The sequence below is a fragment of the Limanda limanda genome, chromosome 17 (genome assembly GCF_963576545.1).
Source record: "Limanda limanda chromosome 17, fLimLim1.1, whole genome shotgun sequence".
Lineage (NCBI taxonomy): Eukaryota > Metazoa > Chordata > Actinopteri > Pleuronectiformes > Pleuronectidae > Limanda > Limanda limanda.
The window spans coordinates 16,787,842-16,804,114 of record NC_083652.1 but is presented as its reverse complement, the minus strand read 5'-3'; the positions used below and the strand labels follow the sequence as shown (position 1 = coordinate 16,804,114).

General features: G+C 41.3%; 1 protein-coding gene and 1 gene segment (V, D, J or C); both read right to left on the bottom strand.

Moving 5' to 3' along the window:
- Positions 1–4,364: 4,364 nt before the first annotated feature.
- On the bottom strand, positions 4,365–15,818 carry ighd (immunoglobulin heavy constant delta). Its single transcript, XM_061090637.1, has 18 exons — positions 15,748–15,818; positions 13,985–14,109; positions 12,481–13,246; positions 12,059–12,376; positions 11,677–11,967; positions 11,277–11,588; positions 10,888–11,172; positions 9,852–10,142; positions 9,452–9,763; positions 9,063–9,347; positions 8,027–8,317; positions 7,627–7,938; positions 7,238–7,522; positions 6,105–6,428; positions 5,607–5,924; positions 4,978–5,265; positions 4,682–4,830; positions 4,365–4,576 (listed from the first exon to the last, which is right to left on the bottom strand). The coding sequence occupies exons 4-18, from the start codon at positions 12,360–12,362 to the stop codon at positions 4,568–4,570; spliced, it is 4,056 nt and encodes a 1,351-aa protein (XP_060946620.1). The 5' UTR covers positions 12,363–12,376; positions 12,481–13,246; positions 13,985–14,109; positions 15,748–15,818; the 3' UTR covers positions 4,365–4,567.
- LOC133023570 (immunoglobulin heavy constant mu-like) overlaps positions 14,847–16,273 on the bottom strand; it is a 24,280-nt gene continuing 22,853 nt past the window's right edge. Inside the window, 3 exon segments of the C gene segment in view lie at positions 14,847–15,343; positions 15,511–15,828; positions 15,912–16,235. Coding sequence covers positions 14,958–15,343; positions 15,511–15,828; positions 15,912–16,235 — 1,028 coding nt within the window.

Below are 16,273 nucleotides of genomic sequence, written 5' to 3'. Positions count from 1 at the left end.
GCAGCCAGCAGGCAGCAGCCAGCAGCCAGCAGGCAGCGCAACCAGCAGGCAGCAGCCAGCAGCCAGCAGCCAGCAGGCAGCAGGCAGCAGCCAGCAGCCAGCAGCCAGCAGGCAGCAGCCAGCAGCCAGCAGCCAGCAGGCAGCAGGCAGCAGCCAGCAGCCAGCCGCCAGCAGGCAGCAGCCAGCAGGCAGCAGCCAGCAGCCAGCAGCCAGCAGGCAGCAGCCAGCAGCCAGCAGCCAGCAGCCAGCTGGCAGCAGGCAGCAGGCAGCAGGCAGCAGCCAGCAGCCAGCAGCCAGCAGGCAGCAGGCAGCAGGCAGCAGCCAGCAGCCAGCAGGCAGCAGCAGCCAGCAGCTGCATATGAGTGATAGAATTGGGGAAAGTAGGCCGAGTGTCTGCGTGCACTTGTTTAACTTGGGTGAACTCTGCGCATGCATCTGAAATGGGGATACAGCCACGACCCTGCTGAGTGCAAACATCTTATTGTGCAAAATGCAAGGTGCCATGACACCGTCACACCCACCGTGACCCAGAGATGAACTGTATATCAACTCATACAGGCAGCTGCATTGTCTAGAATCTTCCATAAAGCATGCGAAGGCCCGATTTCTATAGGTCCCCTCTGCTCCCCCAGTATATATGAATAGACTATTAGGCAAGGCAAGTCTAATCATACAGCACATTTCAACAACAAGGAAGTCAGTGGGCTTTGTATAAAACATTTAAAGACAAGCATAATAATACTAAAATCAAATTTTGGAATATAAGACTAGATGGTGAATGTCCCTTGTACGTTTGAAGGTCTTCTGCACAATTTAAGTTACCAACCAGACATCATTACCTCTAGGCCTTTTTTTAAACCAGACACTGTTCCATTTTAGAATATAGGACAAGATGGAGAATATCCCTTGTATTTTGTACCGCACTAGTTTATGCCTGCTACCAGTTGATGTTTGTGGAAACAGGGACATATCTGTAAAATATAAAATATGTAATATCAAAGGAAGAGGCAAACAGGAACATCTTCAGCATTGATTTAAAAGAGACCTGCAGTTCTATATTATGTTCACAGTAGTGAATTGAAATGCCTCAGAAGGCCTGTTGCAAATAAATACATAAATAAAACATCATCAGCACACCATTAAACATCAAACATCAATCAGGCTTAATAATAATTTCAGCAATAAAATTATAATTATACATTATAGCAGGGGTGTCCAAACTACAGCCCGCGGGCCAACTGCGGCCCGCCATCCACTTTTAATTGGCCCGTATCAATGTCTAAAAATATAATGTATAAAAAAAATTAAAAAAAACTCAAAATTTAGTAGCACTCAAATGGCACTTACTTAAAGCACTTTGTTTTGCTTTATGGGGCCAGGTTTCGTCGACAGGATAGAGGCCGGTGCATGCTTCTGCGTTTTCAGAGACAAGCTAGAAGGGGCACGCAAGAGCCCTTGCGTGCTTGCGTGCCCCTTCTTTCGTGCTTGCGTGCGTTCACCAATTTTTGTAACTATACGACAAAGCTACGCAAGCCTTACGCAGCCCGCAAGGCTGTGATTGGTCCGCTAACTACATCCTTTCCAGAGTCATATTTCCGGTTCCATGCCCCATAATACCGGCAGAAACCAAGGAAGATTTAGAAGAACGGATATGGACCAAATAGAAGAGCACTTGGCAGAAGAGATCTGAAAGTATGACCACTTGTATAACCCGTCACTGACTAAATACAAGGACACGCAGATGACCTGCAATTCCTGGAAGGAGATCTCGGCTGACGTCAGTTTGCAGGTCGACGAGTGTACGAAGCTGTGCAGAATGATCAGGGACAAATTTGTCCTCCAGAAAAAGTAATAAACAGTCGACAAAGACTGCCACACACAAAGAAGGTGTCTCTTAGGTTGTCTTCGACAAAAAACGTTACTCCACCTAGTGGTCTGGCGGTGAATTGCTTTGCTGACTTGCTAGCTGTCCCTCAGAACGCCACCACGTCACGCCAAAACGCCCCCCCACCCTGAGCGACGCGACTGCCACTCCAGGGCAGGGGGGGCGTGGCGGCGTGAGTGGCCCAGTCCTTGGTATTTTTTTCTGTATGTGGCCCCCTCCGGACAAAAAGTTTGGACACCCATGCATTATAGTGACCGACTGAGAAAGTCTGCAGAAACTTAAGTGGCTCTCACTCACTTTGATATGTTATGTTTATTTATTTATTTATTTGGTCTAACGTGGTCCAATCACAGATCGTATAAAGATGGAAGTTTCAAATTCCTCCCACTATCCAGGACATGAAGCAGAAATATCCCAGATATCAGCTGTCAATCATAAGATTTCAAGGATCAAATAACTAATTAAAACCAAACTTGTGTGATAAGAACTACCTCAAATTACATCATTGGGAAAAACGTATTGACGTGTACTTTGACCTTTTAGTTTGGTCTATGTTCCATCCATTAACATGGAGGACGCGGGATTTATTTCTGGTATTTTTACAAAAAGTCGTCTTGCTTTCAGGAAATAGCCATATGCCAGTACGACGGCTAACCATTGGATACGCTAGTGTTGTATTAATATTATATTATTATAATATTTATAAAGCACAACATTTCACATTAATGTCAAAATGATTAAGTCATGTTTCATCCTAAAGGTCAACTTCTCTGTGACATCATGTTTTTCACGTTCTGTGCAGTTATTGAAAGGGACAGAACTTGACTAGGGTTTGAGGGCAAACAACCACGAGGTTGTAAATCTAGTGAGTCGTTGTGTTTTCTTTTGCATACGTGGTTAGTAGCAGGACCTCTGCACCTGTGTTGAATTCAAATACTGGATGCTTACACAGTACACAAGCATCAGTGTACCTGTGTATCTCGGTTCATCTCGTGGCACAGTGTGGTTGGGCTCTGGGCTTGGCCTCCTTTCCCTCCATTGGAAGCAGCTCTAACAGTAAGGTGGACATTGAATGTACTGCGATCGGGAGACCTCAGCTCGAGATGGAGCGCTGCGGTTTATGCTGAGATGCATTTTACCTTCAATGGCTAATCATTTTAGAGATAACTTCACATAATAGGCTCACACCTTTTAGACTAAAAATAACTTTTTGAAAGACCTTTATTGGTGTTGTCACAATAGTGCCTGCTTTCCACCACATGTGCTGTGTTGTGTGTGTGTGTATGTGAGAAACGAAGAGACACAGCTCTAAATTTGGTATGAAGATGATACAGAAATAGGAATATGAATGACAACATACATTAATTCGAGATAAATTCATACCCATCTTTCTCTCTTCCCACAATTGTTTGTTGCATCTTCTAAACTCTGTGGTTTGAAAGGAAATTTTAGAAAACTACAAATGCTCGATTGCTTCTCTCTTGATGAGTGTGTGTTAAGATAAGTTTGTTTACATGCATTTTTAAGACCAGATATATCTTTGATTCCCAGCAAAGCTGATCGAGCATTCAGCTCTTTTCATCACTCTACTGCTTCACACTCAATTCAACATATTTGATGCTGTGGGCTGCTGCACAGCCACTGCCTTCAACTGCTTTCCACTGGATAGTTGCAGTTGAGTGCCTTGCTCAGTGATGCCCCAACAGCATTGTGGAAGATTGGATACTTATCGAATGTGTGAGGATATTTGTTTGTTGCTTATCCTTATTTATATGGACCCATTAAAGTGGTCAAGCAAGAAGGAGGGCCTTGGTATGAGAGAACAGGAGGGTATGGGGGCATTAGACAGGGAGACACTCTCAGGCTGCCTGCTGGGCATGGTTCCCTGCTTCCCTGTAACCGGCCCCTTGGCACAGAGACTGGCAGCAGCATGCTGTGACTCCATCCCAGCAACAGCGTCACAGCTATGGGCTGGCTGCCATGGCGTCCCTAGCCAATCGGGGCATGCACAGTGCCAGATCACTCCAGAGGCAGCCAATAGTGAGCCTTGATGTGCGTAGTGTCATCCCTCCCAGATGTGAATTCCTTAAAACCCACAAGGTACACAAATGCCTACCCAAACATGCAACTCCAACTCAAAGACAGTGCACACATTTACAGTGACTGTATGTATGGAAAGGAGAAGAGACACAAAGAGTGTCTGTGTTTTTAAGGCAATGTACCTTTGTATCATACCATTTAGAAAGTTCAAATAAGACCTCAGCATCTTACCTCACAACTAGTGTTTCTCATAGAGGCGGTAAATCACCACTGCTGTGTGGAGCTTTATCTCACTCCTGTGGACAAAGTGAGTAATACAGGCGTGTGTAGGCACTGCGAGACAATCGACTGCATTTCTGATTATAACTGTGAAGAATAAATACTGTGTCAAAATGTGTAGATCATTTGTTTTATTGTTGAAATACAAGAACAACTCCAGTGATAGAATATTTTTTCATTATATTGGTATTTAAAACTCAAAGTTGACATTTGAAGAGGGAATCAAAAATAAATGCAGTCCACAATAATACAAACATAAACTAAAGAAGAAAGTGAAAAAGAATTTAAAAAGAGATAAAGTTGAAACTATTCAGGCAATATCCAAATTTGGATCATTGCATGGGATCTGTCCCGCGATCACCATCATTTAGTCTAGAAGAAAAAAAAAGAGGAAATTATTATTAATTACAAAAAGTGGTCAAAAATATGAATACTGCATTTAAAATATGGAAACAAACTACATTTGCATTTACTTACCTTAATCATGGTAGCTGAGACTCCAAAGATGACAGAGATGAAGAAAAGAAGCATAAAAGTTAAAGCCATATACCAGCTTTCCCCACCTACATCTTGATTGACATCAGCATTCACAATTTCATCGAAGAAAGTGCAGTGCTCAAAGTTGTCTGTAAAAGAATTCAAATAACAATTGTTAGTTACTTTGACTTTAGAACCTTGGTCCAAGGACTGCAAAGAGATTTCAATAAAATAGTCAATGTGTGAAATAGCAGGTTAACCTAGTATATGCAGTGGATTAATAGAAAAGCCAGCACCTGGTTTAGATATATTCAGGGATAGGGTGGTGTTTGCATGGGACACCCTGCAGGTTACGATTGCTCCTGGTAACCAGTTGCCTTTGGGAAGACGAAGGCGGCTTCGGACACTGAACTTTCCAATCTGACTTTCGTGGGGCTCGCTAGTGTTGTAGTCCAACAGTGGCACGGATTCATCAAGGAACCATGTGATGTTAATGGATGCAGGGCTGAAGCCGAAGACCAGGCACACCAGTTCGTTTGTGCCCTGGAGCAAGGTGGCTGAAGGTTCAGTGTGAGTGACTGTAGCTGGAGGAGATAGTCATTCATGTTTAGTTTTTTCATTCAGTTGTGGTGAGGAATGTAATGGAGCAAGACAAATCAGAGTATTTACAAGTCACGAAAGTTTAATAATGGAAATCAGAAGAAGAATGCTTAGAAGTTTTAAAATCAAGAAGTGCAAATGCCTACTTTCTTAATATATATATATTACCTTTTGATTAGCTATTGATCAAAATATCTCATAAAATTATTGATAGGTCTATTTTATTTCCCAGCCCTACTGCGACCAGGGAAGGTCGAGAAACTCTAGGGTATGATGAACTATAACATTGAACTGGATTTTTATTAAATGAAAATCCTCAACTCACCAAACACATTCTTTATAGTGCTTTTAAACGGCGTTTCAGATGACTCATGTCTCACAAAGCAGGAATACGTAGAGCTTTTGTCCTCAGTTTTGGATATGTTCAGTCTGCTGCTCATTGAATAAGTGCCGCTCCCTGTGTATGTCCACTCAGCACTGTTGGTGAAGCGAGTTGATGGGAGTCTCTGGCCACTCCCTTCCCAGTACACGATGACGTTGGATGGGTAAAACCCAGATACGAGGCAAATAAGTGGGAGGTCATCTGACGCAGAGAGCTCAGAGGCAGTTGGTTGTATTATCTTCACTGTTGGTTGATGAAAATCTTGAGAAGGAAAAAGAAAAGAGCAGTCAAGACTGTTTGTTTTTAGCTATTTCAGTCTCACCATTTAGTCACAGTCAGCACAAGCATCATGGGGAATTTGATTTGTTTAAACATGCCTTCTGAAACTGTGTCTAACTGTCAACATCCAACATCCAACAACAATCCAAAAAGAAGCACTACCTCTGCTTTTGCTTGTATGGCCCTTGTAGCCCTGGGTGGAGCATAGGTGCTTTGCTTCACAAGACACTTGTTTATGTGCATGCCAGTCGTCTGCGGACACATTGAAGACACTCCTCAAAGTCTCTGTCCCATTGCTGTACCTCACTGGTGGCTCTTTATGGAACAGAGAAGATTTGTTCCCATCTACTTTCCAGTTGATGAAGAAATCATTAAGACGAGAGCCGACAAGAAGACAGGTGATAGTCACCTGTCCCTTGTTCTGGAATTCCTCGAGTGGGGGTCCCTGGACAAATACGCCAACTATCTGAGAGGATGCTGGAGTTACTGAAAACAGAACAAAATATTAAAGGGAGAGAAAACTCAACAGTGATTAAGTTGTGATCATGAGTAAGATATGTCTCAAATTCTTAAGGAATGATTCAGAAACAGTATAATATTTATTTTACACTTCATGCATGAATCTGATCATATATTGATATTATCCCATTTTACCTGAGCAAAGGCTAACATTCTTGTGGACAGTTTCTGTGGGTGACGTGTCAGACACTTTACAAGTGAAGACTTTCCCTGTTTTCCACATTTTTAAATGCCGTAAAGTTGTCACTTGATTCAAAGTTTTGGCCTTGTGACCACAATATTTCAAGGACACCTCAAGGGCATTTCTTCAAATTTAGCACAAATGCTGACCCTGAATCAAAGATAAATGAATGTGGATTTGAATGGTTAGAGCTCAAGGTCACTGTATCTGTACAAAACACAAGTTTTTTCCATAATAAACGTTCATGCTGATTGTGACAAGATCTCAAACAAACATCTAATTGGTTAAAATCATGAAGTCATGAAATTTACAATAAAAATGTCAAAGGTCAGCTTCACAGTGACATTGTAATGTTCAGCAAAAACACTTTTACGGCTGTTATTCAACATCATGACTCAGGAACAGAAGGGGAAATTGTAACTGTATTTCCTACAACTTTACAGGTTGGTGAAGATGTAAAACCACATGGTGGTAATGTTGGTTATCCTGTATATTAAGACTATTGAGGTGATACTTTGAAACAGTTAAGGACTGTTTGGATGGAGACACTATTCTCAGTAGACAGCTGAGGTTGTGATTCTCCACATGCTCTTACCTGAGCAGAGGCTGACATTCTTGTGGACAGTTTCTGTCAGGGACATGTCAGACACTTTACAAGTGAAGACTTTCCCTGTTTTCCACTCAGTTTGGGGGATAGTAAGTTGACTGGTAATTGCCACACGTCCGTCTGCACCCATGGTGACGTTGTCGTTGTTTGAAGATTGTTGCTTGGACTCAGAAAACCATTGAATTTGAGGGTTGAAGCCCCATGCAGAGCATAATAGTCTCTGTGGTCCGGACTCTTCACTGGGGATCAGGAGAAGTTCCACAGAAGGGTCCACTAAATGAGAGAGGTTTCGTTAATGAGTGAATCTACTGCAGATGAATCAAGTGTGAACCATTAAATCGACTGTAATGATGGGAAAAAATGGGAATTCCTCTCACCAAATATATTTCCAGTTGACTTTGACGTGAACTTGGAGGCGAAGCCTTGCTGGACTTTGCAGCTGAAAGTTGTGTCTTTCTTCCAGTGACTTGGAGGGATGGAGAAGCTTCTGGTGATTGAATGGGGGCCTGGGGCTACAGGAAGGTCCACATACTGTCTGTCAGAGATGTCTGTATCGTTTGCCTGAAAGGTGACGTAGAGGTCGCTGGAGGAGAGATTTGTGATGTCGCACTCGAGCATAGCACTTTGTCCCTTCAGCAAATCTTGGAGAGACCTCTTAATCTCCACTGATGGATCTGTAACTGCAGGACCTGAATGATACAGAAAGCAGAATAACTACTTTACAGTCCTCTGCATTTATAATGTGTCTTATTTCAATGTTGTAAAGTCGTCTTATACCTTTAACATTCACAGTCCTCTCAGTGGATGGGAGGCACTTATGTTCAGCTTTACATGTTATAGACTTGAGTTGTTTCCACTGACTTGAGGGAACCGACACATCACTGATGATATGAGTTGTGTTTGAATTTGTGGTTACTTTGCTGTACTCTCCTCCATCCATCACCCAGGTCACGTTGACATCAAACATAGTGTGGACAGAACATTTTGCTGTCACTTCAGATTCTGCCATCATTACAGTCCTGAAGCTGGGGATCTCCACATCAATGGAAGCAGCGGCACCTGAATACACTGACAAACAAGAAATACAAATCAAGATGCAAGGTCAAATCATGAGTAAACTCTGTCACTTATATGCACCAGTGTCAGCGATAGCAGGAACTGTTGTCAGGGTTGTCTCTCCATACGTCAGTGTGTGTACATTTCTATATCAGCCAAATCCTTACAAATTTGATATCCCCGTAACACCTGATGGGAACGTTTTTAAATGCGGTAGAGTTGTCACTTGACTCAAAGTTTTGGCCTTGTGACCACAATATTTCAAGAACACCTCAAGGGCATTTCTTCAAATTTTGCACAAATGCTGACCCTGAATCAAAGATACATGAATGTGGATTTGAATGGTTAGAGCTCAAGGTCACTGTATCTGCACAAAACACAAGTTTTTTTCCATAATGAAACGTTCATGCTGATTGTGACAAGATCTCAAACAAACATCTAATTTGTTAAAATCATGAAGTCATGAAATTTATAATAAAAATGTCAAAGGTCAGCTTCATAGTGACATTGTAATGTTCAGCAAAAACACTTTTACGGCTGTTATTCAACATCATGACTCAGGAACAGAAGGGGAAATTGTAACTGTATTTCCTGCAACTTTACAGGTTGGTGAAGATGTAGAACCACATGGTGGTAATGTTGGTTATCCTGTATATTAAGACTATTGACGTGATACTTTGAAACAGTTAAGGACTGTTTGGATGGAGACACTATTCTCAGTAGACAGTTGAGGTTGTGATTCTCCACATGATCTTACCTGAGCAGAGGCTGACATTTTTGTGGACAGTTTCTGTCAGGGACATGTCAGACACATTACAAGTGAAGACTTTCCCTGTTTTCCACTCAGTTTGGGGGATAGTAAGTTGACTGGTCATTGCCACACGTCCGTCTGCACCCATGGTGACGTTGTCGTTGTTTGAAGATCGTAGCTTGGACTCAGAAAACCATTGAATCTGAGGGTTGAAGCCCCATGCAGAGCATAAGAGTCTCTGTGGTCCGGACTCTTCACTGGGGACAAGGAGAAGTTCCACAGAAGGGTCCACTAAATGAGAGAGGTTTCGTTAATGAGTGAATCTACAGCAGATGCATCAAGTGTGAACCATTAAATCGACTGTAATGATGGGAAAGAAGGGGAATTCCTCTCACCAAATATATTTCCAGTTGACTTTGACGTGAACTTGGAGGAGAAGCCTTGCTGGACTTTGCAGCTGAAAGTTGTGTCTTTCTTCCAGTGACTTGGAGGGATGGAGAAGCTTCTGGTGATTGAATGGGGGCCTGGGGCTACAGGAAGGTCCACATACTGTCTGTCAGAGATGTCTGTATCGTTTGCCTGAAAGGTGACGTAGAGGTCGCTGGAGGAGAGATTTGTAATGTCGCACTCGAGCATAGCACTTTGTCCCTTCAGCAAATCTTGTAGGGACCTCTTAATCTCCACTGATGGATCTGTAACTGCAGGACCTGAATGATACAGAAAGCATAATAACTACTTTACAGTCCTCTGCATTTATAAAGTGGCTAACTTCAATGTTGTATAGTCATCTTATACCTTTAACATTCACAGTCCTCTCAGTGGATGGGAGGCACTTATGTTCAGCTTTACATGTTATAGACTTGAGTTGTTTCCACTGACTTGAGGGAACCGACACATCACTGATGATATGAGTTGTGTTTGAATTTGTGGTTACTTTGCTGTACTCTCCTCCATCCATCACCCAGGTCACGTTGACATCAAACATAGTATGGACAGAACATTTTGCTGTCACTTCAGATTCTGCCATCATTACAGTCCTGAAGCTGGGGATCTCCACATCAATGGAAGCAGCGGCACCTGAATACACTGACAAACAAGAAATACAAATCACGATGCAAGGTCAAATCATGAGTAAACTCTGTCACTTATATGCACCAGTGTCAGCGATAGCAGGAACTGTTGTCAGGGTTGTCTCTCCATACGTCAGTGTGTGTACATTTCTATATCAGTCAAATCCTTACAAATTTGATATCCCAGTGACACCTGATGGGAACGTTTTTAAATGCGGTAGAGTTGTCACTTGACTCAAAGTTTTGGCCTTGTGACCACAATATTTCAAGAACACCTCAAGGGCATTTCTTCAAATTTAGCACAAATGCTGACCCTGAATCAAAGATACATGAATGTGGATTTGAATGGTTAGAGCTCAAGGTCACTGTATCTGCACAAAACACAAGTTTTTTTCCATAATGAAACGTCCATGCTGATTGTGACAAGATCTCAAACAAACATCTAATTTGTTAAAATCATGAAGTCATGAAAATTATAATAAAAATGTCAAAGGTCAGCTTCATAGTGACATTGTAATGTTCAGCAAAAACACTTTTACGGCTGTTATTCAACATCATGACTCAGGAACAGATGGGGAAATTGTAACTGTATTTCCTGCAACTTTACAGGTTGGTGAAGATGTAGAACCACATGGTGGTAATGTTGGTTATCCTGTATATTAAGACTATTGACGTGATAATTTGAAACAGTTAAGGACTGTTTGGATGTAGACACTATTCTCAGTAGACAGCTGAGGTTGTGATTCTCCACATGCTCTTACCTGAGCAGAGGCTGACATTCTTGTGGACAGTTTCTGTCAGGGACATGTCAGACACATTACAAGTGAAGACTTTCCCTGTTTTCCACTCAGTTTGGGGGATAGTAAGTTGACTGGTCATTGCCACACGTCCGTCTGCACCCATGGTGACGTTGTCGTTGTTTGAAGATCGTAGCTTGGACTCAGAAAACCATTGAATCTGAGGGTTGAAGCCCCATGCAGAGCATAAGAGTCTCTGTGGTCCGGACTCTTCACTGGGGACAAGGAGAAGTTCCACAGAAGGGTCCACTAAATGAGAGAGGTTTCGTTAATGAGTGAATCTACAGCAGATGCATCAAGTGTGAACCATTAAATCGACTGTAATGATGGGAAAGAAGGGGAATTCCTCTCACCAAATATATTTCTAGTTGACTTTGACGTGAACTTGGAGGAGAAGCCTTGCTGGACTTTGCAGCTGAAAGTTGTGTCTTTCTTCCAGTGACTTGGAGGGATGGAGAAGCTTCTGGTGATTGAATGGGGGCCTGGGGCTACAGGAAGGTCCACATACTGTCTGTCAGAGATGTCTGTATCGTTTGCCTGAAAGGTGACGTAGAGGTCGCTGGAGGAGAGATTTGTAATGTCGCACTCGAGCATAGCACTTTGTCCCTTCAGCAAATCTTGTAGGGACCTCTTAATCTCCACTGATGGATCTGTAACTGCAGGACCTGAATGATACAGAAAGCACAATGAATACTTTGCAGTCCTCTGCATTTATAAAGTGGCTAACTTCAATGTTGTATAGTCGTCTTATACCTTTAACATTCACAGTCCTCTCAGTGGATGGGAGGCACTTATGTTCAGCTTTACATGTTATAGACTTGAGTTGCTTCCACCGACTTGAGGGAACCGACACATCACTGATGATATGAGTTGTGTTTGAATCCTTGGGTACTGGTCTGTACTCTCGTCCATCCATCACCCAGGTCACCTTGGCTTTAAACAGAGTCTGGACAGAACACTTTGCTGTCACTTCAGATTCTGCCATCATTACAGTCCTGAAGCTGGGGATCTCCACATCAATGGAAGCAGCGGCACTTGAAAACACTGCAGGAAACATTTAAAAACTTAATAGAAACATTGTTTTTTGTTCAACATTAATTACATAATATTGACTTGAAATAATAAACATACCTACCTTGACAAATATTTACTGTTTTTGTAAATTCCTGTTTATTGTGTCGGGCCTTGCATCCAAACATTGAGCCGCTTTCCCATTCTTTCTTCGTGGGCTCAATATCGCTGATTCGACTGAAGGTTTTCTCCCTTCCCTCTATGCTCTGCAGCTTCAATTCAGTTGGAGTAATAGTTAAGGTTTGGTCGTCCCTTTGCCAATCCACTTCCAATTTGCCGGGAAAGAAGCCACTTAAGGTGCAAATGAGTCTGACAGGTGAGGCCCCGAATTCACCTTCCCAGACAGGGTGAAGTGTGATGTTTGGCATGAAAACCCGCACACCTGAGATAGAGTATAGATTAATTTGACTTAACTTGCCTTATTCCATATGTGAGTGGTAATTGTTTTGAATATGAACTGAACCGGTTCTCTTCAGTGATACATACCTTCAGATTTTGGTCAAGTAACTAACTGAAAAGCCTCAATGCAAACTGTAATATCATTGTATTTTGGCTAGATGGCAGAGTTGTACTTTTACAGTGGCTGGTGTCTGAAAGTCAGGTGGAAATAGGGCTGGAAGTCGGTTGCACAGATGTTAAGGCATGACAGGGCTGAGTGATCACAGATAGCGGCAAGCAGAAGCATTGAGTAACACCCAGTTCTCAAAAAAGTACCAAAATACAGAAGTGAAACAATACAAGAATCAATGGTGCATCACAGATACCAGGTGTGAGGTGTGGTTATGCCAGTAACAGAAACAACGTGTACATTTAAATATCTCAGACTGTTTACATAAGGTTTCACATAGATTTCATGTGGCCTCATGACTTTAGCAAAGCCTTTCGTTTTCAAGTCCGTTAATGACTGGAAAACTAACCAACTGATAAATCTACAAATTGACTTGCTGATGAAGTGATGAACATAACCTTTTATTACATAATTCAGTACAACAATAAACAAAGACAGAATATTTAATAACACCGTATGAGTATTGTATAACACATATTCAAACTGGATGATGCAAACCATTTCAAAGTAATGGTGAGGAGAAAAAATCGGTTATCTGAATCAGTTATCTCCATTTTAACATTTATTTTCAAAAAGACATAAAGCTCTTGTAATTTTAATGGGGAAAGGGGGAAATTGCGCTTACAAGAAAAAAATATGTGAAAAAGTATTACTGTACAGAAAGTTTGCCTGGTTTCATTTAACCTGAAAAGACAAAAAAAAACATTAAAAGAATGTATTAATAATATTCCACCAAAAATCTTGAATTCCTGCCATTTGTTGCACTTAATATTGGGGTTAAAGTGTATCACACGATGAACATATGCACTTAACGGCTACAATATTACTGCATGTAAACAAAATACAAATGTTATAAATAAATCAAAAATGTTGTCTGACCTCTTTGTCATGATTTCCATTATAGTTGTATCCAAAATATAGTCATATATAAAATATACCTTAAGTCCTTTACAGGTCTGAAGCCTTCACATTATAGTTAAGTGAGGCACTGCACCAAAAAGTATGTATATGAAAATATATAACTGACACAAATACAACTTTGACATAATTTAATCGTATCATGAGTATCTTTGCAATGTTAAACATGAGAAAGAAATATTATTCAACACAGACCAACAGGTAAAATTACAGCAACAGACATAATTCAGTTCACCAAAACTTTTTTGGAAATTTAAAAATGTTTCCCGAAGTCATAATGTTTTGATGAGACATTACTCTTTTATACCACAGAGAAAATGTAGTATACTCTGCTGACCTTAGTCTGTTTTTATCTTAATTTGTATTTTGTTTCACTGTATTAGGAGACTCTCTGTTATTGGTGTTTTATGCTGTGGTAAATAAAGTCGTGAATAAAGCATTGTATCCTGTGCTATCTTATAATACAAAATCAGTGCTAAGACCAACTTGTAAACTCATTGTTACCTTGAAAGCAGTGGTTCCAATGATGAACAGAATGGAGGTGAGGAAGAGAATGATGAAGGTGATGGCAGCGTTTCCCATGTGATCAACTTCTGCCGTCATGGCCCTATCCCAGTCAATCAGCAACTCTAGATGTAACGTAAAATTATAATTCAATAAATATCAAGGAAACTCCAAACCCACCATTGAACAATATCTCACCAGGTAATGACCAATACAATATTTTTACAATTTGGTATCTTGCCCAAGAACGTTTTTGAACAAATGCGGAACATAGGGAATGGAACCACCCACATTCTGGTTAGTGGACGATCCGCTCTATCTCCTGAGCCACAGCCGCAGAGTGTAAAATAAATAGAATAAAAAAAACATATGACCTGTGACTTATTAGTGGATGAAGGATGCCGGCTAATAGTTCTGCATGCTCTATCGTTAAATATAGATTTTTAGTTGTCCGACTGTGATGCTGATTTACTTTTGAAAGACCCCATTATTGGTGTGGCATGATTCGTCAGCATGTGAGAAATATTCATCATTTGACTGAGGGACCAAGGAGCTGCGGTTTTGTCCTGAAACAGTCATCTATCTTGTGTTGGGGGTGCAAGACCCAGTAGAAGAAACACACATACACCAAGACACACAACAAGTGTTCATGCACCATCTACATCCAAAAGCCTTAATGCCTAAAGTTAGTGAGGTGTGGTGATTGCATTTTTTGTAGTGAATACAATTTGAGCTTGAAGGCTAGATATATATTGTGTCATAACGCCATTGTGTGGCAATTGGACGGCACTGACTGTGCACTCAACATCTCCAAATATTGGTTGAATAAGACGTGACCTGCATGCAACAGACAACAACAGAGTTGCAAAGGGCTTTTTTTTATTTTGATTTTGAATCTGCATTAAAAAGACACACACAATGTTATATCAAAAGCAACAAACATTAACAAACAGCAGAGGACACAAAATAGCATCTACTGGGGGTTGCACGTGCTAGGTATGTTCAGGCTGAGGTTGACAAGGTTGAGTTTGTCAAATGTATTGTAGCCAATGGATCTGACAATGGCTCTTGTATTGGAAACCAGAGATTGGTGGTAAACCACGCAGCTGTACTGCGAGCCATCTGTTTTCCAATTGTCGAGGCTGATTGATAACTGGCCATAAGCCGAGTAGGTTCCTTGGTTATCAATAGGGCTTGTGGTATTGAAATCGTCTGTTGCCAATACATCATCAACAAGCCAAGAAACGAAAACCTCTTCAGGGTAGAAGTCTTTCACAAAGCAAGTCAGAGTAACCATTTTTTGTTTTATGTGCTCTACTGGTGGCATCATAAACACTGACGGACGCTGACTCAGCACTCCTGCAAGCATGAGAGCACAATTAAGCCTCCTGACAAACATAGAAAGTGCCTACAGTTCTGCAAGTAATGTCTGTTAATAAATAAACTTGGAAATAATACTTGTAAAGTCTCTTAATTGCATGAAATGACAAATTAGTTTTTAGTGCACAGTAGCTGAATAGTCTTACCAGTTTTCCTTTCGTAAGTTGTCTTTATAGGATCAATCACATCACTATGCATCACAACACAGTTGAGCTCAATCCCCTGGCTCCATTCGTCATATGTGATGCTAAGAGGAAGGCTGTATGTTGGTTCGCTTCTAGTCGGTTCGATAAAGGCACCGGCAATTTCATTTCCCTTCTGATTTTCCCAATATATCCTCACAACAGAAGGCTTATTCACCTTAACATGGCATATTATGGTACCTTTCTTCTCAAGAAATATGTCTTCCAATGTGGGGCCGTTGATTGTTACGTCCACGTCTGCTTTAGGGCATTCTCCGCCATCTGAGTGTGAAATTATTGAAGGGGCATCAGTGTAAATCCTTTTACATTGAAAATAAGTGTACATAAAACAGAAATTTACTTACTTGTTCTTGGAATGTAGGTCAGAGTGAATTCATCATTCGTTTCGTTTTTCCCCTTGAACTCGCACGTAATCTTGGTCGATGTAGGCATGTCACTGGATTGCATTGTGAGAATACTTGCTACACTGTACAGTGCTGTAACATTCCCGCTTTTCATGGTTGTGAATTCAGAGATTTTGTGTGATTCAGTGATAGCCACATTATTTTTCAGCCATTTGATCTGGTGACCTTTTGGTGAAAAGTCTTTGGCAGTGCAGATGAAGGAGAGCTCGCCTAGCTCATCAGAGATGGCCGACACTTTCAGCTCGGGTTTGTTAAATACTTTCGCTGAAAAACAAACACATACACAGATATGTTTGCAGAAG